Raw genomic sequence first — 22,225 nt, 5'->3', positions numbered from 1 at the left:
CACCCCAATTGCAATAACCAACGTTAAAGTTGCAGGAAAGATTTCACACACAATGCATTATCAAACATAAAAGAGAAACAAGTATTTAAAACCCTAAGATTGATTATTACATCTCAAACTAGTCTTGCTTGGTTGGCCTTGCTATTAATAAAGAAGAGAATTGAAGGGCATAAATAAAGATCTGAGCTATAAATAAAGGGAGACCCAGGGAGGATACAACATGGTTACGTGCAAAGATTTAGGTTGAGAAGCATACCATGTGGGTACAAAACACATGAAGAATTAACAGGGAGCTTACTGTTGCATCACAAGTCAGCCATATATAGGTAGTTTTCACCCTGCAATGTCTCCTAACTAGTGTCCATTGACAACAAAAAGACCAATTGGTTGCATTGATTTATTTGCAACAATAGCACTTTTACTTGCTAGATTTATTTCCATGGTTGATTTATGGTCGGTTTAAGCCTTGTCAGGGTTTTTTGGCAATGATTAAGATGTGCCTAAAAGAAATCACAACAATAAGCAACAACATATTGTAAAACTAGTGAACAACAAGCAATAGCAAGTTGCAAAGATTGAAATGTACTACTGATTTGCCGTCTAGTACATTAATCCAAATCAATAGTACATTTCAATCTTTACAACTTGATTTTGATCTTTACAGAAGCACATGATTTTGAGTTGTTATTTAACTGTAAGTCAGCAATTGTACATTTCAAATGTTCCTATAGTCAACTTTCTACCATGATCATAAGGATTTCTGACCTACCTCTAACACGCTGCCTACAAATGAAGCATTCCCACCTACAAATATACAACCTCACAGGGAACATTGAGAGAGTAAAAAAGAATGATATGTTACATTGCTTTTACTCATGCATCCCATCCTCATCACTACATGAAGTGACCTCTATTCCACAAAGGAAGAAGGGCCACCTTCAAGTCGAAAGCACAGTACCAGGCTTGATGTCAGTTTCAAATTCAAGTGTCTTGGATCCTTTCAGAAACTTGACCGGAAGACAAGGTGTCATGATTCGCCCTCTGTCGTAACCATCCATTAGGCATTTGCCAATTTTCTGCCTCCATTCCAAATTATCATCATCCTTCACGTCATGGATGACACGGTCACAGAAATTTAAGAATGATCCTAGCCCAGTGCCCGCAGCCCAGCCAAAACCTTCAAGGATCTTGGACTCCCCCTCGGTAAGCTCATAACCTACCTGCAAGAATTGGAGATCGAGATGGCCAATCAAACTGGAGAGACTCGAGATACAAAGGCGGCTTAAATCTTGTGTATTGTTAAACTACCTCAAGAGGTCTATTCTCCAAAAGAGCTGTTTTGCCGAGGGCTGTTACACTTAGAACGTGTATTAAGCGTAGCACTTGCCAGTTGACCGGTAAAGACTGGACTAGCTCAAAAAAATAGGTTGCGTTTGCATACTCTGGACGCTCCAAAACAACCCTACAAGCCAATACAACCCCTGTGTAGACTGATGTCAAGTAAACTCTTGAATTTTGACCTCCATTTCAATCATATACCTGTTATGCTTATCAAATACAAAAATAAAAGCCTGCAGTTCACGACACCAACCCCATTCCACTGGCCAATTCCGTTGCCTTAATGACTTCGCCTGTGTAAACATAAGTGGTTGAAAGACCACTCAATTAAAGGTGCAGAGTAACAAATTCAGGTCATCGTGCACAAAGAAAAATGATCAAATATGATTTTGCAATTTATGGATGAGATTACCTGGTCAATCAAAGAGACCAAACAAGATAAGCAATACACAGGACCTTTACCAAGTCCAGATGCATGCTGATGGATGACTTTTGGTATTTTGATTAGTCCTGAAGGGACGCCCCATACCTGCAATAGTCATGCACACCAATATATTCCAATAAATAACCAGAAATCCTAATAACAAGAGAAAAAGTTCACGTGCTCAAAGTAAAGCTCATGTTGTGCATACCTTCTTGGCAACGCACTCTAGGTCTCTAAAGTGCTCATCAGTGTTTTCCCAGTCACCTTCACAAGCAGCACCATAGATAGTCATACCCTCAAGTAATCCCCTCTCCTGCAGCTTCTGTTATTAAAACAAATATACACCTTCATAACGTCAGAAAAGTCTGAACTTTCGAATTAAAAGGGGAATGTTTTTTTTTCCCCCTTCACTGTAGGGTGGCTTGTATGAGCAGTTTAGGGTGATATCCCCAAACTATAAGTAATTAAGGTAATTCCCTGTTTAAGTTTGTTTTCAAATAGTTTTGCTTCTCTATCCATTTTCTTATGTTGTCTTGGTTTTGTGTTTTGTGCAAAGTGTTTCAACTGAATGGTTCACCTCGAGCTCCATAAAAAGTCATGAGCAAAAGCTATGTATGAGACAAACTAATAAGCCGCTTGTCGTAAAAAAAAGGGAATGCGGAACAGAATCAGCAACAAGACCATGGATTCATTGAATGGGAACGGTGGAAGAAGGGAGAAAGAATAGGGGACCCTGAATGGGGAGGAGAAGAGGAGAGGTAAATGTCCGAAAGGAGATAGAAAAAATGGAGATTCTATTGAGGAGCTAGGCTTTAATTACCGCATGGCCCCAAAAACGCCCAAACAAACGTGGACATCGCCTAGAAAACCCTTGAAAAATTCTTTATTGGCCGCTTTTCAATCTCAGAACAGGCCCTCAACAATCTGAACCATACCGATATGCATTCCAGAACGAATCCAGAATGCATTCCCTGTTTGCAGTGCAAAATGAGACAGCACAAGGCCAGAACAGCATTTTAGGAATGGCACCTAGCCGGAATGCATTCCGGCACGGCAAGGGCCTGGAACGGGCATTCCCTGTTTTTATGGCGATAGTAGCACAGCATAAGGCCACGAATGACCTAGGTACAGAAGCAGGCAAACAAAACATCAGATCTACTGCAAAACAACATCTGAAGAAAACATTTCACCTCGAGTAAACCAGGCGCATCCTCCTGCAGGGCAACTTCAATTGGACTGTAACAAAAAACCAAAAAATCAGCCCATGCTGCTAAGGTTAACCTATGATAGTAGTAAGGCAAAAGACTCACACTTCCCACTTTCTTTTGGTTGTCACTGAGCTTCTGCCTAAGCCCAGTAATTTCTTTTTTTCCAAAAGCGCCACACAAGGAGGGCCGCCATCATCCTCCTTTGTGGATCGCCCTTCAAGATATTTCTGCACCAGCATCTTTAGCCGCTCAGAGAGTAGAACATTATCAAGCTCATCTGTGACGCTTTCAACACTTGGTGCACTGGAAGCTGCATTATACAGCAATTTCTGAACAGATCCATCTTCTAGAGAGCGTTCTGCCTCCTCATCAAACTCTGTCTTTACAGAAACACGATCAAGCTGAACTCTATCAGGTCCACTGCGACAAGCTAGTAAGGGCCTTGTTGACCTTACTTTAGATTCTGAATGTCTGTTCCCATTGCTCCTGAGTACCTCAGATTTAGGCCTAGAAACATTATGCTCAAAAACTTTCTGGGAAGTAATAGCCGTTGCTTCTGTGTCTTTCAGCGTAAAAGATTTATTGTGTGTGTCAGAAATAAGTCTACCAGGATAAGCAGTAGGGGAACCAGAACAAAAATTTGGTACACCAGGATCCTTGTCTTCTAAAGGGAGTAAAATCTGGAACTCCAATTGCTCTTCAGGTTGATGTGATACACTGTTACAAAGCTCGCGAGAGGCTGAACAAAGTAGGGACTACATACACGAAAACAAAGCAACTTATCCTACTGCCAAAAAATCAGGCATTGTCTGAAATTCAGAGCATTAGAAAAACAAAGCTACACACAAATTCTGTGTCTCACAGAATCGGCTGACCCCTGCTGCTTTAAAGTTTTGATCTTGTCAATCGAGCCTCTCATCCTCGCCTAACACAAACAGAAGATCTTATTAGTAGTCCAATGAGCTTAGAGAAATGTTTGCAGATGTGATGGATGCCATGTAAATACTACCAGTTGATTCGCCAAACAACACTGCAGTTCTTTTACCTCCCCCAGCTGCAATCATCAACCTCAATCAGAAACCTTCAACATATGTTACCGGAAAAAAGCACTGCTAAAATTTGTGCAAGCGACCAAGAGCACCGCTATTCATGGAGCTCACAACACAATAGAACCATAATTGTCAGAAATTCTGCATAAGTTTTCAAACATTTTGACAACCACAAGCCATTGAATCGTGTTCAATCGTCAAAGTGCCTACCGTGACATACCAGGAGCTTCCTCAAAGGCACAATGTACTTAGGTGCCCCTAGGCATTGCTCTACCCAGAAAAAAACTACCATTAACTATAAGCACTGTTCATATCTCAGGATTTCCAATTAAGTCCCTTTTAATTGCAATAGAAAATACAAGGCAGCCATTCATGCTGCAACAACAAACCAAAACAAAGCAAATAACCAACTAGAATTTCCATTGTACGAAATAACGAAGAGATGAAAGAAGAAGCAAGGAGTATAGAAATAAGAAAATACTAGATCAATGTCACTTGTATATGGCCCCCAACAAGAAACCTGAGGCCAAACCCAAGAAGGGGCACAAAATTAAGGGCAGCCCATACACTGGAAAATGGCGGCTCAAATGTCATCAGCCTTTGTATACTCTCTCTCTCTCTCTCTCTCTCTCTCTCTCTCTCTCTCTCTCTCTCTCTCTCTCTCTCTCTCTCTGCTCGCTGACCCCCGCCGCCCTGCTCGCTGCTGTGCCCGCCTGCAGCCCCGCGCCCAGTGCCTCCCCCTCCTCGCGTTGCCTCTGCAAACCCGCGCCCCCCCCCCCCCCCCCCCCCTCCCCACGTGCTACGCGTAGGATGACCCCCCCCCCCCCCCCCCCCCCCCCCCCCCCCCCCAAAAATTTAACGCGTAGGATGTCCCCCCCTTCTTCTATGCGTAGGAAGTTTTTTGAGACCCCGCCCCCACCACTTTTTAACTTTCGGGCCCCATAAGTCATTATGGCCTTTTGAGGACTTTAGTATAACATTTCATTTCATTTCTACCCCCCCCTCCTTCAATTTTGTTTTCGAGGCGCGTGCACACACACACACACACACATACACACACACACACACACACACACACACACACACAGAGCTGAACATATTGACCGGGCCACACCGCCTCGCGCTCCGCCACTCGTCGCGATCGTCGCCAGTGTGGGTGCACATGTACATCCAGTGCCGTGCTAGCTACTAGAGTGGGTGCACACACGCATCTAACCTCCTTGCGGGCGGCGATCAAACATGAGGAAGACGAACGAAAAAGCCGACCCCCTAGAGGATGCCATTCGAAAATGCAAAGAGGAAATGACGGAGACCATCACCAAGATGAACCGCAATCTCTGGGGCACAATAAACATTCTCGAAGGACGTGTGCTGATCCAAGAGAGCAAGATAAGCACGTTGGAAGACCGAGTGACGACCCAAGAGGAAGAGATCACGTCACTCAAGAAAGAACTCGCCGAAGCCCGATCAAGAAACACACTGGAAGAGGGCGACCTGCAACCCTCAGTAATTGAAGAAATCAACACGATCAAGGAACAAGTACGGGCCATCAAAGAGGGAGAAGAACAGCACAAAGAAATGAAGACTTCTTGGGTGGATGTTCTTACCAAAACCCAACAAAAGGCAGACGAAGCCGAGAAATGGATCAAGGTGGCCAAGAAAGGAAAAGACAAGGAGATAGCGCCCACGTCCACACCCAACAACATCATTAACCAGACACTAGAGGAGGAGCAGAGGAGAAGGGTGCGCGCTTTACATGTGAGAATTTGCGGTCTTAAAGACAAAGGCAATGTGGACGAAGAAGTAAAAGAACTCACAGCCTTGATGGGGATTCATGAGCCGACACACACAAGGGCATGGAGAGTGGGCAACATAAAGAAAAATGGAGGCAGTGGAGAAACCTCAAAAGAAAGAGCACTCATCCTCCGTTTTCCCTCCATGGAAGCAAAGAAGTCATTCTTGAAGAAAAGACTAACTCTTAAAGAGACTGGCATCTTTCTTGGGGACGATCTCACCCTCTCGCAGATCGCTCATATGCAGGAAGTAATGCCGGAGATTAGAGCGGCAAGGGGAAAAGGCAAGATCGCTTTTTACCGAGACGGAAAAGTGGTAATACTTGAGCGACGCTCCACATGACGGTGCGAGACTTATGGGACCACACTCAAAGAAGCTGCCTGGAATTGCAATGGATCTATGCGTCTTGATGTGGGTGAGGATAGCTTTACTGGAAGAGATATCATCTTCTACTCTGAGACACACCAGGCCCCTGGGCAATCCATGCCTCACATCAGTGGATATAGGTGGGAGACAGCCTACAGACAGGAAACACGCTCAGAGCACAGAGGGCGGGGCTCGGGAGGAGTGGCAGTGTTATTTAGAGAGGATCTGCAGCCACTGATACATATAGCCCGCAGGGACGAGCAGGCTAGGTACATGTGGGTGAGACTGAAAGCAGAGACAGGCAGATACCTCTATCTAGCTATTTGTTACTTTCCCCCGAGTACATCAGTTTATGCACCACCCAAAGGACAGTCCCCTTTCTCTATTTTGGATGATGACATATGGGAGTTCTCTAGGGACGGTGACATTATCATCCTCGAGGACTTTAATGCTAGGACTGCCCATCACCAGGCAATGTTTTATGATACTTCAGAGGAGATGCTAAGAGAGAGAGATGTGGCAGAGACGGGCCTTTCCAGACTATCACATGATATGGAATATACTGAGTATGGGCGACACCTGATAGACATGGGCACTGCACATGGATTGGCCATCTTGAACGGCCTACAGAGATTTCCTGCTGCGGGAGGCTTTACATGCTTCCCACACAGACATGGAGCCAGCACGGTGGACTATGTCATGGCACAACCGAATCTCATCTCTAGTATCGAGGATCTCACAGTCAGGCCCGGACCGGTGGGGGTGGCGGTGGATCATGCTCTGGTGTCGATGACCATCTCCTTCCATTTCAGTGCAACACACAGGCCACGAGTAGCAGTCCCTACTCGCTACACATTCACAAGGGAGATGGACTCTGTATACATGGACGGAATCTACAGACGCCTATGCACTGAGAACCCGGGGCGACCTCTGGAGGAGCTAACTACTATACTGACACAGACATTACATGAGGCAGCAACTGAAGCATACCCACACACCCAGCCTAAGCAGAGCCGCCGATTTGGGAGCATGCCTCAGAACAACTGGTACGATGAGGAGTGCCGCCAGACTAGAGCCAGACTTCAGAGGGAGGTGCTGTTGGGGGACGTCACTCACAGACAGTCACAGATGGACTTCCGACACCTGGTGCGACGGAAGAAGAGGGCTTTTCTGGCTAGACTCGAACAGGATCTATATCAGCTATTCTTGAGTCAAGACTTGCGTGAGGCGTGGCGGCTCTTTCATGAGCAGTCCCCCCCCCCCCTGCTATTTCCTCCACAGAGACCTGGGGTCAGTACGCATCATCTTTGTACACAGTACCTGGACAGCCGCCCCTACCCAACCCCCCAGACACATGCCCACATACATGTGTCTTTTTCACTGCTGAGATAGTGAAGAAAGCCATTGACAGGATGAAGACTCTTAGAGCATATGATCATGAGGGCCTAGTAGCTGAGCATTTCATGCATGCCAAAGACCTACTAGCAGAGCTTCTAGCAGTTATGTTTAAGGGTGCCATGTGTGAGGGCCTACCGAACACTTGGAGCCTATCTACGATCGTACCTATCTTCAAATCAGGAGACCCCATGGAGCCTGGGAATTATCGCACTATTATGATTGGGCACACACTAGCACGGTTGTATGCATCCATTCTTGAGCAACAGCTGAGTAGATGGGCAGAGGGGGAAGGAATACGTGCAACTGGGCAGGCAGGATTCAGGAGAGGCTTCTCTACTCTTGACCATATCCTAACACTCAGGGCCATCATCGAGGAAGGCAGATCTCATGGGAGACGGATCTATTGTAGCTTTCTGGACTTCCACAAAGCTTTCGACACGGTACCCAAAGCTAGACTGATGCGCAGATTACAGGAAATGGGAGTACCCACAGAACTCATTTGGGGGATCATGGCATTGTACAGATCAGTAGTACGGCATGTATGCACCCCGGAGGGACTTTCTACACCGGTTCACTCCACTATTGGGGTAAAGCAGGGCTGCCTGCTCTCTCCCACTCTTTTCGGTATGTATGTGGATGAGATTTCTGACTACATTGACAGCGATGGGGATAAAGGTGCTCAGTTGGCAGGGACATGGATTCCACTTTTGTTATATGCTGATGACATAGTGTTGATCTCCGAATCCCCAGAGGGAATGCAACGTCAATTGGATGCTCTGCATACATTTGCCCACGAAAGTGGTTTGTCTGTCAACCTGGGTAAAACCAAGGTTATGGTGTTTAATACCACCCCACAGTGGATCAGGAGGTCAGCACCTACACTCACATACGGCCAAGAGACTGTGGAATACACAGACGCTTACACTTACCTTGGAGTGGTTTTTAGAGGACCTACATTCTCACTCAGAAGAGCAGCAGAAACCAGACTTACTAGAGCCCACGCAGCATTAGGTAGATTGGAGAGGATGTGTTCGTAGGTTCAGTTTCAGGAGCCCCGGACGAAGCTCTGGCTCTTTGACACCTTGGTGGCTTCAGCATTGCTCTATGGATCCGAGATATGGGGACCTTCACTGGATCACCACGGGAGGACGGGTCGCTCAGACGGATGGGGGAACATGGAGAAACCTCTCGTCTCTATGATCTCGCGGCTCATTAAAGCCAAGGCATCAGTACCACGGGCCATTATCCGAGCAGAGCTAGCGGCCCCCCCACTTGTGGTGGAGGCGCTCACCAGATTAGTCTCCTTCATAAACCGCACATGGGCACTTCCTAGAGACAGATATGCTCGCATAGCACTTGAATCCTCTCGACAGTTAGCCATACAAGGAGATACAACATGCTGGTATGGGGAGATGACATCATGGTTTCAAGCACATGGGTTCAGCATAGACCGGCTGCCACCATTCCATTACTCATTGGATGCACCATCTCTCACCCTTACACAGTCAGAGATCACCAAGCTCATACGCCAAGACATGACCCAACTAGACACCAGAAGGACATGGATACAACCAGCACAGGAATTGGGCACGAAGATGGCTTTTTACAAAGACCATCTTCTCCAGCTTACGGAAGATGGTTTTGTGGCGAGACCCAGATATATGGATACCCAATTGTCTCATGGGATACGATGTGCTATTGGCCAGTTACGCACATCTTCTCACCAGTTGCGGATTGAGACGGGGAGATACAGAGGAGTACCAACAGAGGGCAGGACATGCCCCTTGTGTAACATGGAACCTGAGACAGAGCTACACTATACATGTCGCTGCCCCGTCTACTACGAGATACGAGGCCGCTTCCATTGCTTGTTCAGAGAAGGTTTTGGACCACTCTCAAGAGTCATGGGATACGAAGATCAGAGATGTCTGGGTTTGTTCTTGCTCGAGCTGCGCAGACACAGAGATAGCCTGATGAATGGCGAGGCTAGCCAGTCTCAAAGACGGATCACAGACTTCTTCAGAGTAGACACGGGACAGCCGCAAGAGCCACTCCCACAGCAGAGCTCCCCCTCGGCTCACACCAGAGGCACACTGATTGACCGAGCGATTGAACTGGGGAAATCCAGACGCCCGCGACAGCGAAGAACTACACAGCATCGACGGAGACTACAACAGAAAATTCGGAGCACGCTGGCCAGGCATGCACGACGCCCGGTCAGACTACTAACCATGGAGGAAATTGATGAAATTCGCCAACGACCGATGCTAGATCTCTTGTGATTCAGCTATCCCAACAAGCCGCCCATTTTTTGCTTAGTCTTTTGCTTGGTTCACATCGATCAACTTAGGACCCCATAGTATATATCTTTGTTTTGTACTGTTGTTAGGTTATTTTGTTACTCTGACTTTGTATCAGATCCACCACTTTGTAACTTTCGGGTCTCATAGGTCATTATGGCCTTTTGAAGACGTTAATATAACATTTCATTTCATTTCTCTCTCTCTCTCTCTCTCTCTCTCTCTCTATCTCTCTCTCTCTCTCTCTCTCTCTCTCTCTCTCTCTCTCTCTCTCTCTCTCTCTCTCTCTCTCTCTCTCTCTCTCTCTCTCTCTCTCTCTCTCTCTCTCTCTCTCTCTCTCTCTCTCAGTTCAGTGATTATGAAGTTTTTGTTCGTGTGTTGCTATTGATTTCTGGCTTGGAGTGTCCAAGCCTGTTACACATAGGCTCCTGTAGACCTAGGATATTTTATCCCAGCCTCTCCTCTCCTATTCTCCTCATAATTTTTTCCCCTTTTATCAGGGTGGTGGGGGCTGGAGACTGGCAGCCAGCTTTTGGGCCTATATATGAGGGGGGGGGGGCTATCACTACATTGCATTGCAGTAGAGTCCAAAGGGGGGGCGCCCTCCCTTGGGTGCCCCAGGGGGCCTTGTAGCAGATGCAGGGCAGCCACCATTTTGCTACAGATCAGTCAGTGTTTTGTTGTAGATCAGCCCAGCGTTTTTGCTTAGCAGATCTATGGTGCACATGGACAGAACATGGAGTGCTTGAAGATCATCTCTACAATGCACTGTCTCCTTAGGGCGGCCTTACATAGGCCTTGACACTTGTGATCATGCAATGGCAGAGTTTCTCATCCGAGATCCAAATCTAGCCATGAGGAGGCGCAACATTGCTATGCCAGAATATCTAGAGCTCCGATGCCAATGAGATGACTAGATGAATATCTGATTGTGGAATTGTGCGGTGTAAAGCATACTAGAGAATGTGTTGTCTGATACCGATGGGCATTTGCATGTATGCATAAAGGCAATGTCTGCTAAAGAATCGCATTTGAGTTTCGCAAGCCTAATCGCAGACCATTACTTGTCACGTGCACATCTAAACCTACGTGTACGTGGACAAACTATTCCTACTTCTAGGGTTTAGGAAGCCTAGGCAGTGTTCTGGCACCTTTGTGAGCCTGTGTGCAGGCCGTGCATGTCCACGCACTTCAAGTAGCTGCATACTCTCTGATTGCACAACCCAGGATCATTACATCATGACCCGGTACCCAACATGAGCATTTTCCACTGCAGGAACTCATTTTCCCATACTGCATATGAACCACCTCTTATAGCCACTTTATTAATAAAGTGACTTCACACATTCCAAATCGTGGAGCCTTCAGGATGCCTGCTCGACCCAGCTTGTGGCAAGTTCCAAAGAAGCCCCTTGGCGCCAGTAGAGAGCAGATGGCAGAAGGAGAGCACAGGCATCAGATGCACACGCCCTCCCTGCGTTTTCTCACCAGTTCAGCCCAGCGTTTTCAGCCACAGCCACCAGTGTTTCCATTTTTAGCCCTTGGCTTCGCCGGACCACAACTCCTCGTTGCAGTTCCTCGCCGCATCGACCAGCCAGCAATAGATCAGCTTCGCGTTTTCAGTTTCCAGCCAAGACAGCCAGCGTTTTGCATTCTCAGCCCTTGCACGACTCGGCGGTTGCAAATCAGCTGTACCGCCACAGTAGCAGATCCATAGCAGAGAATCTAGCATTTTCAGTTTGCAGCCCTGACGCTGTCGTCGTCGACATCGTCCATCCATCGCAGATCCCGAACTTGACGACGACACCATCGTCGTCGTCATCAGTCACCGTCATTGTCGTCAACTTCGGCATCGTCAAGTACCATAGCATCTAGAAGGATTGTACCAGACTTTGTACAATCTAAAGCAAATACCTCTCTAGCAATAGAGAGGGGCGCCCTTGGAGGGGGGTTTGGGACCCCATCTAGTGTCGTCTCTTCTCTCTAGCACTCTCTTGCACACTTACTCACAATTTGCATTCCACTCGTGTTTTGAGTCATTGCCCATTCTCTCATTAAGTAAGGAAGGCTCTCCCTTCACGTCAGTAAAAGGAACCTTGAGCACCCATTAATCACTCATCTTGAGCAATACACCATCATTCACTTCCGTTGCACATTAAATTACTCTTCTTTGAAGAGGCGGATATGTCACAAGTTGGTAATGTGGCAAGGCCCATGGAGGTTAGAGCCACGGAAGAAGACCAAAGTGTGGACAACCGACTGAGTAGACACAAACACTTAAAGACTGTTGGAGTAGACAAACCTCGTAAAACGCGGAGGTACTGACGTGGGAGCTGTACAGACAGCGCAAAACACGGACAGCATCTTAACATGGCACTCTATGGATTTTCGCAAATCGCGGAAGCTGCTGTCAACACCAGATTTTGGATTCATGTGCTTTTGGGACGAATAGCTATTCATGTGAATGCTTTTGGAGGCTAAGGACCTTCAAATAAGAAGTGGGGGTACTCTCTCTGGAATTCCAGTTTTGAGAAAGTAGAGCAGAGCCCCACTAATTGTCCCTCATTGAAGCGGTATAAAAGAAATACCGAAGGGGGTGCCAGGGTTTTGGGGCTAGTGCTCTCTGGGAGTCAAACTCCGCCACTCCATGTCTCTCGCGTGGACTCTCTCTCTCTCTCTCTCTCTCTCTCTCTCTCTCTCTCTCTCTCTCTCTCTCTCTCTCTCTCTCTCTCACACACACACACACACACACGCCCACATAAAAGTTTGTGAAGTGTTTTTAAGTGATTCTCTCGTGTGTCATGCCAGATTTCCGACTTGGGGTATTCAAGTCGATTACACTGGCGCCCCTTTCAATATTTCTTTATTATTGATGTGCGAGAGTACAACTCCCGTTAGATCAAGATCTTCTAGCTCTGCGTCCAGATGCCTGAAAGAATGGCCCTAGGGCACTTATAAAGAGTACATGTGGGATGCTAAAAGCAGAGCCCCAAAAGTTGTTGTCCTAAAAGCATCTTATCCCATAGGCATCTGCTCCTAAAAGCTAGCACTAAAAATTGCTAAAATCAGCCAGCATAAAAAGGAAATCCGTACAATCTGCCACGTCATCATGTCAGTGCAAATCACCAAAAATCCATACAGTGTGCCACGAGGCAACAACAACGTAAAACGCGGACCTCTGTCACGAACTATTGACGTGTCAAGCCACTGAAGACCAGAGCCATCTAGGAGATCCTGACTGAGGGGCCTAAACCCTAAGAAGTAGCAACAACAGAAGTTTTCACCTAACTTTCAAGTCCTCGCCAAGTGGGCCTAATTTTAGAGAAGTTCCAACCAACTTATGGGACCCCATCCGATGGGGCCCAAGTGTCTAGAGCTATTTTGGAATAAAGCAAGACCCCACACACATACACACAAAATCTCTTGCGTAAGGAACCGACGTTCGTATATTGCGTTGACAGTGCCATGTGGTAGCATGTCGAACTTTTGCGTTTTACGTTGTTGCTGCTGATGTGGCAGGTGTACGGATTTCCCCATTTTCAGCTGTTGTTCGCTTTTAGAATCAAAAGCTTTTAAGGCTTGTAGCTTTTTATGTAAACTGCTTTCAGAGGCCTTTGAATATGACCCATGGGCTCTCACTCTAGCAGTCTACCCGTGGGAGATGCAGAGCAGAGCCATGGGAGTTGTACCTTGTTGAAGCAATGTAAAGAAATACTGAAAGGGCCGCCAAGGTTTGGGGCCAGTGTTCTCTTTGTATCGCATTCAGTTTAGTTGTTATTTGAAGTGCTTAAAGTTGTTCAGTCTGTTCTTTTCCGTTGGCACGTGGTGTTCGTCTCGTTACAACCTCCATACAGCTAGCCACGTCATGAGTTTTTTAGTATGATTTTTAGCAATAGAGCCTCTAGTGGAGCCTTTCGATAATTAGGCCCCTTGGCAGAACTTTATAAGTTGTAAGCATTCGGTTTCTTCTCTTTAATAAATTGGGACCCCTTCAACGGGCACTCATAATTTGGCACTTCTTCTAGGTTTTAGGCCCCTCGCTCGAAATTTGCAAGACAAAGTCAAGTTAGCTCAAATCCTAGCTTTAACCAAGAGATTGGCATGGACCACCTTTTTAGGGAGAGTGAATCTGAGGTAAGCCAAACGAGCGCTTTGGACCGATGCATCTATGACCTTGACACAGAAACCCTAACCCTAATACCCGTCTCAGTGGAGGTTGGGTTTCACGAGACTCTCGAGAATTTGGTCATTGTTGCCGGAAGTTTTGGTTAGTGATTGAAGTAGCTTCCGTTTCATCAGTTTGTAGGCGACCGTGGCATGGTCCATAAGCTCTTGCATGGTTGAGACTTGCTTGGGCAGACAATATTCCTCCAATGGTGATGGTAGTCCAATGATGTATCCCTCGCATTGGTCCTCCAAGGGAATGAGCGAAGAAAGACACCGGAAGATAGACATCGAGAAACCGTTGGTTATAGTTGTCCATGGTCTCTGTGGCAAGCATTTTCAAGTTTCCCTATTCTAACAAGATTTGGACTTCAAAGAGATAAGTCATATAACTGCATGCAAATATTGTCTTGAAAGCTTGCCAGGTCCTTGGTGCATGCACTTGTGTCGCGATTGAACTCCACCATTGCATAACATTATCTTTAAGAAATTCCATTGCTCGAGAAATCTTGGATTCTTCTGTATAGTTTCCCAAAGCATAGACGTTGTCAAATTGCTCTAGGAACTGCAATGCTTTCTTTCTATCTTTCATGCCAGAAAAGGTGAAAAAATTTGTTGTCGTGCCGCTGTCCTCCAGTTGGTAAGGCGCATACTCCGAGTAAAGATAGTAAGGGTATCCATACGGGCTCGAACCATTGTAGCCTCGTGGCGGCGGTGGGGGGAGGTGGGCGACGCCGATGGAAAAGGCGATTGCACTGGATCAGATGGCTGCACCATATTCCTGAAGACTCCCCTAATCGGAGTAGACGAGTGAGAAGATTGCCGGTTGGAAGCTCTCACTTTTTGGTGCCAGAGGAGGAGGTACCACCTAGGGCATCAGAGGAGGTAGTATGTAGTTCAAAAACTCTTGGAAACCTTGCAACCTCGGGTGATTTTGTTGCGGATGTTGTGAAAGAATATCACCCTCTATCTCTACCTTCCTTTGTCTCTCTCATTAATTAGATGTCTATGGATATTTAAGAGTGTGTACACGTGTAGAAAAAAAAATAGAATATTACGAAAGCCGTTTTGCTTTTTCTTGCCCTGGAACGAAATGTTTCAAAACCTTGAAATCCTGAAATGGATGAAAGTACAAAAATTCCCTGTTACACTTTGACCACGACCAAAAATAAGGCACTCATCCTAAAACCATGAAAATGGCCAAAACAGGCCTTAGGTGCGCAAAGTGTTGGTGCAAATCCTAAATGTGCCTAAGATCCATGTCCAGCATGTGTATGGGTGGCCAACCCACAACCAAGGGCCAGTGGACGTGTGATGAGAATCACGCAAGCAAAGGAAATGCATCTAGAAGGTGAATATGATACTCTTAACATATTGAATTGCAAGGGAGCTTCGTGGAGCCTGATGCGTTGGTTGACATGCAAAAGCTTTAAGTCATTTCTTGGTGGGAGAATCATGGGAAAAATACTTCCCGGATATGTGGTGCTTTCACATGTGAGCAAAATTCATCAACATATGGATTTATACATTCTATCAAGAGCAAACGTCTCTAGCATCAAATGGCTGATAATTTGGTGCATGTATATCACACTTTAAGGCTGCATACTAGAAAAAAACCCTTTTATGTTTCAAGGTCATTAAGCTTTTGGGATGTGAAAGATATTTTACATTGAAAGGCCAAAATGGAGGTGGAAATTAAAGATGCAGAAGCTCCGTCACCCATTTTAAATAAGATGCAAGATTTGTGTGCTCATGCAAACTATGTTGCTTGCTTTATGCATATGTACATTATGACATTTGGATTGTGTTCTGTTCATGTGTTTATGCGTGTTTTATGCTGATAGCTCTTTCATATAAAGTGTCATGCAACTTAAAAATGAAGTGTTTGGAAGAAAAACGTCCTACAGTAATCAACTGAATAGCCATTAGGAGTTGTAAGAAGCAGACACCCAATTACCCATCATGCTTTACTCACAAAACAAAAAACACAGTGCCGTGATGACTGAAGTTAATTCTACTCTCATACCTGGTTGTGTATGTTGACTTTGATCTCATTTGCCAACTTCCTCTCTGCAAGTGCCTTCGTGTCCTGCAGCAAAGAGAAGGTTTGTCAAAAACCTGAATCTTCAGGGACCTTACGACAACAAAGCAAACGTCAAAAACTGTTTGCTACTGAAAAAGCGCAAAAGGAAATGTGATCGACCTGCTCCTGTGTTGTTTGAAAGAAAATATTTTTGAGGTTTTGTGTTTCGAGCTTGAGCGACTGCACCTCCTTATGCTCCACCGCCAGAGCTGCTTCTTGAGCTTTGAGAGATGATAACACTTCAGAGGAAATGCTGTGCAACGAGTATGAAATGAGGAGAGCGAGGAAAATTTTTGGTGCGTGTGTGCGTGTCTCGCGCACGCGTCAGTGCTCCTCTGTGTGTGTGTGTGTGTGTGTGTGTGTGTGTGTGTGTGTGTGTGTGTGAGAGAGAGTGAGAGAGAGGGATACATACACGTCTACGTTCTGCATCATGCCTTCCCATTCTTGCTTGAGCCTGCGAAAACAATCTCTCACAGATTGTAGGGGCGTCGTCTCCTCCTGTTCCTGCTGCATCATCCCCAGGAAACTTGCTAAACAGTTTGGTAATATCCCAAATAGTTTGTTTACACATAGTAGATTGTAGTGTAATGCGCAAGACAAAAAACTGTCCATATGATAGTTAAACTTTTGTCATGTGATGAGAAAATGACACAAACTCCAGACCACTTATAGTGCACGTCATTCAAAAGTGCCATACAGAAGTATGGTGGAGAGTCAACATCGTGTCTCTCCAAGAATGAAAGTCGTGCTATGTGTGCTCTTTTGATGCAATCAGTGTCTTCTTGCAAAATATTTGGGTGGTTTCTCGCTAAATTATTGGTTGTTGAGATAACAATGCTAATAGTGGATATAGGGATAGGGAGTTTCTTACCATATACAATTTCAAAGGGTGCTTGGTTTATGGCCAAGTGAGGTGTGTTGCTGTATGCAAATTGCAGCATGGGAAGGTGTCGGTCCAAGATCCATGATAGTATTGTTTGTTGGTTTTGTTTGGTTGTTACTTTCAAGGTGAAAAGCAAATGTGAAGTCCATTGTAGATCCTAGGTTTTTAGCTAATGCAACCCAAAAGTGATTGCAAAAGCAGCCATCGGTCAAAAAGGATGAATTTGGGAAAGCCATGGTAAGGGAAGATGAGTTTAAGAAAAAGTTTTGCAACCTAATGTGCGGATAGGGTCTTTTTGCAAGGTATAAAATACACTTGCTTGCTAAAATGGTCATATATAGTCCAGATCATATCATTTTGAGAGGAGGTAGTGGGTAGTCATGTGATGAAGTCCATTGAGATTTTCTCCCAAGGACCGCTAGGAATGGGTAGTGACATTAAAATATCGTAAGGTTTATCGTGATGACGTTTAATCATTCGACATATTAAACATTCAGAGACAAATTTAGTTATATCATGTTTCATGTTAGGCCAAAAGAAATGATCTTTACGTGCATCAAGTGTAGATTGTATTCCTCAATGACCCATATACGGTGGTGCATGCATTTCGTTCATTGTTGGTTCTCTAAATGGTGTTGTGATGCATAGTTTTTGTTGAAAATAAAGAAATCCATTTGCCAAAGTATAATGCTCAAAAGGAAGACCATTATTGTGATGTAATACGATTCAAATAAATGTGATTAATCTTATAAAAAACACAAGAACGAGTTTTAGATATTTCATTGACTTCAGGTTTCCTACTTAATGCATCTCCTACTACGTTTGCTTTGACCGGCTGGTGTATTGAATCATTGGGTGAAAATTTTGAACAAAGCCAGGCCATTTTATGTGATGGTCAGAAATGGTAGATTGTGTCAAAAGATGTTTTTTTGCTTGTTGGCCGATTTCAATGAGTACTTCAAATCCCATAAGGTAATGTTTCCAAATGTCAAGGGTGTGGACTACTGCTAATAGTTCTTTGTCATATGTGTTGTATTTGGTTTCAGGAGGTTTCAATTTTCTACTTTCAAACGTGATTGGGTGATTATTTTGCATCAAAACATCTCCTATACCTGAACCACTTACATCAGTGACAACTACAAAGAACGATTGTGAAAAATTGGGCAATTGAAGGATGGGTGCATGGGTCATGAGGTATTTCAAAGTGTCAAATGATTTTTGTTGTTTAGGTCCCCATTTGAATGATGTTTTTTGGTGAAGTAATGCGGCATGGGTGAGTCAATGCGAGAATTTTTTTTGACAACTTTACGGTAGAACCTGCTAATCCTAGAAATGACTTGATATCATGCACTGTTTTTTGTGGTTTCAATATTTTTAGGGTCAACAGAAACGTTTGTATTCAGACACGATGTGGCCTAAGTAATCAACTTCTTTCTAAAAGAAAGTGCTTTTGTCAAGATCAGCAAATAGTTGGTTTTGACGAAGCAACTTAGAAACAATATGAAGGTGATCTTTTTTGTTCATTGTGACTGAAAACTAGAATATTATCAAAGAAAACAATGACAAAATCATGATAATCTAAGAAAATTCTATTCATCATCCTGGCAAATGTGGCTGGTGCATTGGTGAGACCAAAAGAAAATACAATGAACTCATAGTGCCCAGACTGTGTACAAAAAGCAGTCTTAAAAATGTCATTGGGGGTGCATGTGTTTTGGTGATAACCTAATTTTAAATCAAGTTTTCTATATAAAAAATAGCACCTCGTAGTCGATCTAGAAGGTCACCTACACGGGGAATGGTGTAGCGGTTTTTAACAGTGACTTTGTTAAATGCACTATAGTCTATGCACATGCAAAATGTTTTGTTTTTCTTTTGGACGAGCGGTAGCGGGGCACCAAAGGGGGATGAACTAGGAAGAATGAGACCTTTGTCTAAAAGTTCACTTATTTGTGTTTGGTTTCCATCCTAATGTAGAGGACTGTCTCTATATGGTGCTATGTGTGGGGGTTGTGATCTAGGAAATATCCCAATTTTGTGATATAATTCTTCTCGTGAGGGTGTGAGAGACGGGAATAGTCATTAGCAAAACAATCAACATACTCAACAATGACGAATATCATATATGCTTTGTCATCTTTACGGAGTGCATGTTTTGCTTGTGTATGTGATATGAGAGGGAACATGGTGAGAGATGTGTCAACAGAGAAAGAAATATTTTGGCCTCTGAAAGTGAAACGCAGTGTGTGTGTGTGCGATAATCAATTTGGGGGTTATGTTGGAGACAAAAAGGCATGTTCAAAATAATATCAGTGGATTGCAATGGTGCGATTAAGAGGTCGTGCTTTTTTGTGCTATTACCAATAGTAATTTCAAGTCATTTTATTTCACGTTTTTTGTTGTACCTAGTACCTTGAAAAGCACATTTCACTTTGTATGCAAATGGTATGGTGGTTAAATTTAGTTTTCTTACCAATTTTTCAAAAATAAAATCATGTGAACTACCATCATCATGCAAAATAGAGACAATGGAATTTTGAATTTGGCATTTTTGACGAAGCAAAGCATGAATTGAAATTTGCTTACCTGGTTCTTGGTTTGCTTGTGCGTTTGTCCAATCACCTATGTAGTCGTCCATGTTCTTCAATTCTTCTTTGAGAATGTGCAGGCGTGTTGTGGGTTGTCTAGGTCTAAATTGGCGTTGAATGGTATAATTTTCTTCAACATGGCCATATTGACGATACTTGTAGCACCAGACACCATTTCGATTGGCAGAGGGGGCGGGGGGGGGGGTTGGATTGCGAGGTGTAGTGTGTGCACATGTAGTGTGTAATTGTGTGGTGGGGGGTTGTGGTGGGTTTGAATTGCGAGGTGTAGTGTGTGCACGTGTATTTGTGTAATTGTGCGGTGGGGGGTTGTTATTTTGGTTTCTGCAGGGAAAAAGGGGTGGATGATTCTGTGTGTAATTATTTGTAAGGGGGGTAGGAGTATACCTGTTAAAATTTCTACCATTTTGATTGTGATTTCAATTGCGATTGCAGTTGTCCCATTGGTTGTGTTGTTGAAAATTGGGGTGATTATTTTGTTGTGAACGCGTGTGGCGTACCTCTTACATGATGGAATTTATCTCTTTCTCGACATCATGAGCAAAAGAGATAGCTTCATACAGCATATATGGTTTGAGCGAATTCAGCTTTGATTAGATGTCGTTGGGTAGACCATCTTCATACTTACACTGGAGGAAATCTGCTTGACTTCTTCTAACATAGGAGGAGCATGAGACGCTCCCAAAAGCGGTCAGTGTAATGGGAAACATTGTCTCTTGCATCCATGAAAACTTGGCCCAACGCACGACGAGCATTAAGACTGAATTGAAGAGGCAAAAAGGAATCTTTTATCGGTTGTTGGAAGTCTTCCCAGGTTGATGATCTTTCTACTGTTTTGCGAAGTACACTCCACCAGAGTGAAGCTTGACCAAAAAGGTGATTAGTGGCACACTTAATTTTTTCTTTTTCGTTGAAAGATTCGACAGCAAAGTAATCATCAAACCGAGTTAAAGAGGATAGCACAGTTTTATCAATTTTGCGGCCGTCGAACTTGAAAAAAGTGAAATATTTTTTACTTATCTTTGCTTCTTTGTGGAATTGAAAGGTTTTGAATGTAACTTTCATAATTTTGATCATTCATTCATCTTCAAGGTCTTCGTCATAAGTTCATTTGTGGCTATTTTCTATCAAACTTCGATTTGCTTTGTTTAGATTTTGTTGAAGTAGATATACCTATTGTTCAAGACTCGGTGGCGGGAGGGGTGAATCTTTGGCCCAATCAAAAGAATTATTGGCATTGGATTCCATTGCAAGGGAAAAAATTGATGATTATGTTAGTTTGTTGCAAATCGTGGTCCGGGATAGACGGTTTCGGATGAATAAACTTCTTACCATGCTTTCAAACGGAGTATAATAGTTCGTAGGCCCACCGCCAGGCGTTGTGGAGCTCCTTTTGTTGGATTGCAAATGCGACGTTGTTGATGTAGAAGCGTCACAGTGTTGTTGGACGTTGTTGATGCAGGGGTTGGCAATCAGTTGTCGATTGCTTATCGATGCGGCATATTGGATCTTTCATGTGTCGACGATAGGCAGTATGTGATCAATTTAGGGCGTAGCTGCTACTAATAGTCAGCAGGGATGATGCTTGCAAGAGATTATGTACATGATTTCTTAGCAAACATGGTATGAGTGTGTGTATGGTCTCCTTTAGCAGGCCATCCAAAATAAATAAAAGATAGGTGATGAGTCCTTGTTTTTTTTTTAAATAAAAAATTTGACTTCTTGCCAATGGTATGGTGCAGGGTAAATTTTTTAAAAAAAGTATTGGTGGAGCACCGACAATTGTGAGCTTTGCTAAAAAAAACAAGAGAAAAAAAGTGATAAAATCACGAGGCCTGCAAAATGACCATTAGGAGATGTACATAATTAAAAACAAGACAAAGAGAAGAAGAGGTAGCCTTCTCTGCATAAGGCTATGGTCATGCGAGGCTTAGTTACACCAACTCTGCGAGGGAGAGAGAAGGAGTCAGGACCAAGAAGGAACCTAAACCCTGAGATGACACATTGTTTTTATTCGAATCAAAATGTTGCTCTAGATCTTGCTCCCACTCTACAAATGGTGATACCATGGGTTGCCTTTAAGTGTCCCCAACCCCCCTTTCCTGTTTCTCCTTGTCAGCTTGTCAACTTCATAAGCTTACCTCATTATAGATCTCCCATTTTACTATATGAATTGCACCTGCAACAGCGTAGTTCAGCTAGGTAACTAAAGCCCAGGGTCGGCAAAAGCTGCAAAAACTTCCCCTTCGACATATTAAATTTTGACATGTTGACCATGCTATAGGTAAGCGTGACTGGTAGGGCAGCAGGCTAGTCACTCAATTTTTGAGTGGGCTTGCAACAAGTGTTTGGCTACAATTAGTGGCATGCATTGGATCATCAACGCACACATGGAGGTAGAGTCGTAGAGCACTAGATCTCCCGTGAAGTCAAGGTGTAGGGTTCAATCCTACCTGCTCGACTCCGCGTTGAACTTTTTAGAGCATGGTCATGCGAGGCAACGATCTGGAGTGTGGCAAGATGACCTCAAACTGTCTGCAGCTAAAGTTGCCGAGGTTGTAATGACCTTCGGTGGCAATGTGGTGCATCAAATGGGCTTTAGAGAGAGCTTA

General features: G+C 44.3%; 1 protein-coding gene across 1 annotated transcript; it reads right to left on the bottom strand.

Annotated features, from left to right (window-relative positions):
- Positions 1-510: 510 nt before the first annotated feature.
- Positions 511-16,753, bottom strand: LOC147440453 (uncharacterized). The gene is made up of 12 exons (XM_086530195.1): positions 16,537-16,753; positions 16,245-16,377; positions 16,068-16,130; positions 3,980-4,024; positions 3,833-3,895; positions 3,073-3,725; positions 2,953-2,998; positions 1,971-2,084; positions 1,751-1,867; positions 1,540-1,631; positions 1,309-1,462; positions 511-1,220 (listed from the first exon to the last, which is right to left on the bottom strand). The coding sequence occupies exons 1-12, from the start codon at positions 16,734-16,736 to the stop codon at positions 939-941; spliced, it is 1,962 nt and encodes a 653-aa protein (XP_086386321.1). The 5' UTR covers positions 16,737-16,753; the 3' UTR covers positions 511-938.
- Between the last annotated feature and the right edge of the window lie 5,472 nt (positions 16,754-22,225).

Source organism: Adiantum capillus-veneris, chromosome 15, assembly GCF_014529385.1.
Source record: "Adiantum capillus-veneris isolate H3 chromosome 15, ASM1452938v2, whole genome shotgun sequence".
Taxonomy (NCBI): domain Eukaryota; kingdom Viridiplantae; phylum Streptophyta; class Polypodiopsida; order Polypodiales; family Pteridaceae; genus Adiantum; species Adiantum capillus-veneris.
The sequence above is the reverse complement of the archived record's forward strand: the minus strand, read 5'-3'. Positions and strand labels throughout refer to the sequence as shown.

What these genes read in the sequence shown, in the direction of transcription:
- LOC147440453 (XM_086530195.1), bottom strand. Translation starts at nt 16,736, where the DNA reads ATGGACAGTTTTTTGTCTTGCGCATTACACTACAATCTACTATGTGTA. An exon ending in ACCAAAAGAAAGTGGGAAGT is followed by an intron (nt 2,999 to 3,072) that starts GTGAGTCTTTTG and finishes TTTTTGTTACAG; the next exon opens with TCCAATTGAAGTTGCCCTGC. An exon ending in TGGTCTCTTTGATTGACCAG is followed by an intron (nt 1,632 to 1,750) that starts GTAATCTCATCC and finishes ATGTTTACACAG; the next exon opens with GCGAAGTCATTAAGGCAACG.